We start from the raw sequence: 6909 nt of genomic DNA, 5'->3' as shown, positions 1-6909 counted from the left end.
CCCCGCGCCCCGCGCGGCTCCGCGCCGCCCGGCCCGGCTGCCGCCGCCTCCGCGGCCGCCCGCGCTCGCAGCCCCGCGCCGCAGGTTGCAGCCGGACAGCGGCTGACCGGCTGTTTGGTCCATTTTCTAATTTCGTGCGGAGCAGGGCAGCGGTCATCGAGGTAATCTGTAGATCCGTGGCTTTAAGGGATAAATTAGAGCATTGGATTTGATCCGTATTGCAGTGGATTAGAGCAACCTCTCCCCCTTTCCCTCCTCCTCCCCCCTCCCCTTTTCAATTCACTCCCCCTTCCTCCAGCACCACCTTTTTTTTTCCCTCTCATGCAATACCAAAGCTGACCCTGGCTGGCAGAGCGGCTCCGCCGGAGGAGCGGAGCGGTGCGCGGCGCTCCCCTCCAGCCTCCGCAGAGCCTCCGGGCGCCGCCGCCGCCGCAAGTTCCCGGGAGGCCGGCGCCGGGGCCGGGCTGCCTCCTGCGGGCGCCGCGGAGCGGCTGCCCCGTCCCCGGGGCCGCGGGGCGGCGGCGGGGGAGAGCGGCCCCCGGGGGGCATTTTCCGGAGCCGAGCGGGGCCGGGGAGCCGGCAGGAAATGGAAGGATGAAGGGTGCAGCCGGAGCGCTGGTGCTCGTTCTCTCCTTGCTTTCCCCTGCAGGAATGTAATCCGCAATGCTAGTTCTCAGGTTGCTCAATGTGGTTGCTCCAGCCTACTTCTTGTGCATCTCTCTAGTGACCTTCGTCCTCCAGATCTTTCTCTTCATCCCCAGCATGTTCAGAGACCCTTCCGCCACCTCACTTCTCTCTCCTGCTCTGCTGCATGGGGCCCTCTTCCTCTTCCTCTCAGCTAATGCCCTGGGCAACTACGTACTTGTGATCCAGAGCTCCCCTGAGGACTTGGGCAAGGGCTTAAACTTGGGCCAAGGAACCGAAGTGGTGGCGGACTGGCTGGATGGAAGCAGGTCCCCCGGCTCAGCCTTGCCCAGCACTCACTTCTGTAGACTGTGTGCCAGAGTCACCCAGAGGCATGACCACCACTGTTTCTTCACAGGGAACTGCATCGGGAGCAGGAACATGCGAAACTTCATCATGTTCTGCCTCTACACCTCCCTGGCTTGCCTCCACTCCCTGGTGACAGGCATGGCTTACATTTCTGTTGCACTCTCCATGTCCTTTGCAAATCCACTGGCCTTCCTCACCCTTCTGCCTCACTCCATCAGCCAGTTCTTCTCAGGTAAGGACCTCTTCCTCAGACATGAGGATCACGTTCCTCCTCCTGGGCCCCTGGGGTGTGAGGGAGGACTTGCTCTTTTCCCAATAGTGGCGGATTAGATTGGTAGAGGGGGGAATGGGCAAGAGCAAGAATTATTTGTGCTCAGTAAAGCTTTGTTTAGAGTCTAGAGACAGTGTTTGCAAATGATTTTGCTTCAGCTGAAATAGAGGCTGGAACCCGCTCCAAGTTACAGCCACAATCCTATTCATAATTCATTAGATTAAAGAAACATAACCAGCTTGTCAGTGATAGAATAGGGTTGTTGGTCATGCGGGAAGTGTGTTGCAATTAGAAGGAGAGAGATGATTTTATTCATTGACCTATAAGCAAAGGGCATCTTTTTGCTCTCCTACAGGCAGAGATGGGTGGTCGTGGTACATCTGTAGGATTTCATATCCTACAGATCTTCAGATTCCCTAGTAAAGATATTCCTACTCTCCCGATGTAGGTCGATGCACCCAGCGTACTTCACTGACATCCACCTCCTATTCCAGCAGTGCAAACTTACTGATACGCTGTCCTTCTTCCAGCATGGAAGAATTCAGGTTGAGGCAACAGTTAGCTTCTGGAAACCAAGAGGAAAGTTAATGTGACATGATCAGCAAGCTCTCTCGACCCTAGTCTGGGACGTGGTTCCACAGAGAGGTGGAAATTCTGCACGTGACTGCTGTCTGCAAGAGCTCTGCACCAAAAGCAAATGCCTTTCTTCCTTTCACCACCCCTTACCTTTCCTTCTGCTTTTTCTGCCTTTCTCTCTGCCATACATCTGCCAGACCCTCCCCTTCTTCCTCCTGATCCTGCTCCCGGAACTCTTCCTCTGCTCTTCTAACCTGTCACGTCACCTTTCAGCATGTCCCTCAAACTCTCGAGCCTCAATCCTTTCTCTGTCCAAACCTGAGAGCTAGATAAAACCTGACCAGAGACAAAGCTCAGCCTCAGAAAAGCAACTATGCAGAGAGCTTACTGTTATTTTGCCCTGAGAGTGACTGCAGAAAAATGTCATCTTTTCTCCATATGCAGCTCATGACTAGCAGACGTAGATCTGCTTTCTTTACAGACTAAAATAGGTATTCCGTATTTTTTAGCTTTGCACATGCAGCCGAGCCCCATAAAAAAGCTCTGGCGCCTGTTCTGGCTCATGCACGGGCACCAGGAGGGGTGTGATTCAGCTGTGGAGCCTTCGCTGCTCCTAGCACAAGAGCCAGGGAGGCCCCAGCTTTAGCTTTGCAGATTCCAGGCTGGCTTTGCAGGTTTACCATCTGAAAACAAACAAATATCTCTCTACTTGGCAAATTAGTAGATTTGTCATGGTAATCACTGAGAGACAATAAACATGAAATCCTGCCATGGCATTTTTATGGAGTCATTTTTCCAAGTAGAACAATTTTTGTAAATAATGTTACATGAACTTCACTAAACATTAAAAACCTGATTTTTCCCATGCCTAAGCTCCGCTCAGCACAGAAGACTGGGGCACAGATGTGGGAGGAGTTTGTCAAGGAATTAGTTGTGTCTCTGGTTCTGCGGGCTGATCTGCACCAATATGGGTCCTGATGTACATTTGAGGAGTCAGTGAAGTGATTAGATTCTAGTGTCAGCAGTGCCAAAGACAGCACCTGGGCAAGATCTGAGCGGGGCCCAACTGGGCTGGGTGCAGGGCTAAGGGCTTGGAGTTAGAACACCCTCAAGAGGCAACAGCTCCCAGTTCCCACTGAATTCCAGGCTGGCCAGAGCTGAACCTGCTGCCTCACACAGGAATACAGAGGATGAGTAGCATGTTTCTTCCTTGCGAAGAAGGACCTATGGGGTTTCTGCCACCACATTTAACCTCCAAAGTTCAGGAAAGAAAAACATGGTATGGTGTGGTTACCTCGAAGGATCATCCATCCAACCTTTTTTATGCAGCTAACGTAACTATTACTTAAGAACTGTTGAGGGATCCAAATGAAGATCTGCTATAGCAGAGAAAAAGCATATCTGTCTTCTTTTTCTCCAGCATGTCTTCTGTACTGGAGGCAGGACCAGAAGGTAATGAATGGTGGATCTACCGGTCTTAGTTCAACTAGGTATTTCCTGACTCCATGCTGGGAAAATTTTCAGTTGGCGAGTTATGTCAGACCGTGCTTGTGCATGGGTTTAAGGATCTGACACAGAATCTGTAATTTCAGCTTTGTGGCATAGATAACGTATGGCAAAAAACTTGAGATCACATCAGGTCGGTTAGAGCAAAAGTGAATCTGAGGGTAAAATGGGCTGTGAGGTGAGGGACAAATGAACAATACTTTTGTAAATACAGGTCAGATTGGATCCACAAAAGAAATGATAGAAAATGATTTATGTAGCTAACCTGAGAATACGGTTAAGAAACCTCATATCTGGAAACATGGCTCAGAGATGCATAACATTTGTGAGGGGAGAAAAGGGTAATTTCTTGCTCAATATTGAATTTCAGCAGCTCACACAGAAAAAAAACTTATAGCCCTGCTGGCTATAAACTTTATTTATAGGATTCTAAAGCAAATATATATTTTTCTCCACATTTCCATCTGAACATCAGCTACAGAAAAGAATAAATCTCTGTCACACTCTGGCCTAGTAATAGAAAGGCAAAGAAGACCATGTCTGGCTATGACATTTCTATCTAATTTATTAAGTTATTCTGGCTGATTTGGTATGAAGATTTGTCATCATCCTATAGGGATTGTGCTGCCCTTGCTGTGCTGCATATGAAGCCCACTGAACCAAGCAGGATCTGATGAGAAGGGAAAGACGATGCTGCCTTTGGAAAGCAAACTGACTGCTGCCTGTGCCTTTTCCTAGGCTTGAGGACAGTCTCTGAAAGCTCCAGGCATTAGTCAGTCTCCTTGCAAATCATCCTCGGATGGAGCCACCCAGCCAAGCTCAAAACTTGGAGCAAACACCATGGTCAGTCCCAACCTCTCACTTAGAGCCCTGCAAGGTGGAAAAGCTGGGATTCGTAGGAAGGAATGCCAAGCAGCACCACCCACTCTGGCTTTCTGTATAAGGGAAGCAAGAGACATTTCTATCAAACTTGGAGCTTAAAGCAGCCATGCGTTTGCTTTTAGGCAGCACTTTTCCTAAGCACACAACCCTTGCTCTGGCAGGGATTGCTGTGGGGCCAGAGGCAGCGCTCCTGCACTGCACTTTGCATATGCAGAGGACCCGGAGCCTGCAACTGCCCTGTCACATGTTCTCCGAAAAGGGAACACTGAAGAGCTTTCTTATCTAAAAAAAAAAATTGCAGAAATTTTATTTTTTCTATGTACCTGTGTGTAAATATGGGTGGTTAATGATATATCAGTATATACAAAATATGCGTGCACACATTCATATGTACATATATATTACCACTTTAATGAGTTTATATCTGTTTAGGCACCAAGAGGTCATTCAATGATAACTGCTACTCAGCTAATATTTTCCAAGTGTTTTAAATTGTAGTAGAGAGAAGGGCACACAGAATGTTCCTTTAACTTAAAAACACTCAACATAAATATATATTACAAAAACTGTTGAGTTCAGAATTTCAGCCCTATAAAATAAAGAGTGTTCTAGCAGGTTTAAAAAAAGAATATGAACTATACTTTGGAAATATTTTGGAAAAAAATCTGATTTATTCACACACTCATATGAAAACTACGTTTGCCCAATGCTAGGAATGGCATTATTAATCATTTCATTTTAACATATTATATACATACAGATAGTGGTGAATCACAAATCTTTGTGCTTAGTACTGCTGCACACAGAAACGTTTCTGGAACAATCTAAATGCTGTAAGTCCCATGACCATTTTCAAAAGGAATCCATAAATCTTAGTTTCACTGTGATTAGCAGGTAAGTCTTTAAGTCATTTAACCTGTCTGCAAAATGGTGCTGGTGTCTTTCAAATCTATTTCACTTCTGCATGGATTTGCCCCTTAAATCCAGATTCTCACATTAAGAGCAAAGGGAGCCGTCTCTACTGAGGCTGCCAGCATGTTAGTATTGCCCCGTTAGGGCTCGTTGCCTTGAACACTACAAAGAAAACATTTTAATATAGTTAAGGTAATTATCATGCCTTTCTTCTAAGTCCTCACCAGGGCAGGTGCTGCAGGATATACCCAGCTCTTTGCTTGCCTGGCCCTGTGCTCTTGCAGAACTGCTATGCTGACGTGTCTAAAACACTTCTTTCATTGCCCTGTTCCTCCTGACTCCGTGCTTACAGGGGCTCTCCTCAGCTCCGAGATGTTTGTCATCCTCATGCTCTACCTCTGGCTTGGGATCGGCCTGGCCTGCGCTGGCTTCTGCTGCCACCAGATGCTGCTGATCTTACGTGGGCAGACGCGGTACCAGGTGCGGAAGGGGATGGTGGTAAGAGCCCGGCCATGGAGGCAGAACCTGCGGGAAGTCTTCGGGAAGAGGTGGCTGCTAGGACTTGTCATCCCTGTGCTGAATGTTGGAAGCGACAACCATAGGCAGAAGGAGAAGTAAAGCCCCGGAGCGTGTGTGTGCAGCTCATACACACGACCCCTTCCCTGCTCTCTCCCACTCTGGATCACTGAGGAGTTGGACCAGTCCATCTCTCTGGACAGCCGCTTCTGTGGGAGGAAAGGACTAGCTAACTAACGGAATAAATTTAGCATATTAACAAGGAGATCACACACCACGTAGATGAAGAGATACTGCAGCTTAGTAGTCACATCACAGCACCTGTGTACGTGGCAACAGCCTTTGAAGTAGAAGAAAATTAGTCGGGATAATGCGTGGCTCCCCACTAGGCCTCCCAGAACCTGCCCCCTCAGCCAGCCCGGGCCTTCCCTAGAGAACCACAACAGGAGCTTTTGGAAAGCCCAGGCTGGTGCCAGAGACTGTAAAAACACAGTCTGCTCCTTGGGAGGGTTTTCTAGGGTGGCTTTGGCTCTCATAAACCTAAAGCTGCTTTTAGATACAGAGAAGCCTTTAACGATAGAGCTGCAAGGCAGCCAAGCCACCCTGGGACTGGGTTATGCACAGGGCTGGGAAGGTGGATAAACCTGCTCACCTCAGGCCAGAAAATAGAGGAGGAAACAAGAGAAAACACGACTTGCCCCGTTTCTTCCCTTGCTCTCCTCCCTGTCCAGTGCTAAGGGAGGGTGGCAACCTGCTTATTTTCAGGAGTCCTTCACCCAGGGACACAGTCTCGGCAAGGCTGCCCTTCTGACAGGAGATAAATCATCATGGTGCAGTGACACGAGGAGAGGAGACTGCGGAGGTGAAGGAAAAGCTGCTTGTGCTTGAGAAGCTGCACGCGGGGCAGGCTGAGGGGCGAGGGGGATGTGCAGGGAGGGAGCTGTGAGCGGGGTGCCTGGAGCTCCTCCGGGCATGCAAGGTCTGGGGCATCATCCCATTGGATCAGGTGTCTGTGTTCCTGGTATCACCAAGAGCTCCAACCCCCAGGAGGCAGAGGGGTTTCCACCCCATCGGGATGCTCTACACTAAAAACAAAACCAAAATGTTTGCTTCAGACATCCCTGCCACCCACATAGGTCCCCCAGGGCAATTCCCTTTTGGGCTGATACAGAGGGGTAAATCTATCCATGTAATAACTCCATTCAAGAGGCTAATGGAATTACTACAGGGATTAATCAGCTGAATGCAGCAGT

The 6909-nt window shown here is 48.9% G+C and overlaps 1 protein-coding gene across 1 annotated transcript; it reads left to right on the top strand.

The window, feature by feature from the left end:
- Positions 1 to 337: 337 nt before the first annotated feature.
- Positions 338 to 6053, top strand: ZDHHC22 (zinc finger DHHC-type containing 22). The gene is made up of 2 exons (XM_026048314.1): positions 338 to 1225; positions 5493 to 6053. The coding sequence occupies exons 1-2, from the start codon at positions 664 to 666 to the stop codon at positions 5756 to 5758; spliced, it is 828 nt and encodes a 275-aa protein (XP_025904099.1). The 5' UTR covers positions 338 to 663; the 3' UTR covers positions 5759 to 6053.
- The last annotated feature ends 856 nt before the right edge of the window (positions 6054 to 6909 follow it).

This window comes from Nothoprocta perdicaria, unplaced genomic scaffold (genome assembly GCF_003342845.1).
Source record: "Nothoprocta perdicaria isolate Ctin4 unplaced genomic scaffold, notPer1 scaffold_53, whole genome shotgun sequence".
Lineage (NCBI taxonomy): Eukaryota > Metazoa > Chordata > Aves > Tinamiformes > Tinamidae > Nothoprocta > Nothoprocta perdicaria.
Note: the sequence above shows the minus strand (reverse complement) of the source record. Positions and strands in the feature narration are given on the sequence as shown.

What these genes read in the sequence shown, in the direction of transcription:
- ZDHHC22 (XM_026048314.1), top strand. Translation starts at nt 664, where the DNA reads ATGCTAGTTCTCAGGTTGCTCAATGTGGTTGCTCCAGCCTACTTCTTG. An exon ending in CATCAGCCAGTTCTTCTCAG is followed by an intron (nt 1,226 to 5,492) that starts GTAAGGACCTCT and finishes CCGTGCTTACAG; the next exon opens with GGGCTCTCCTCAGCTCCGAG.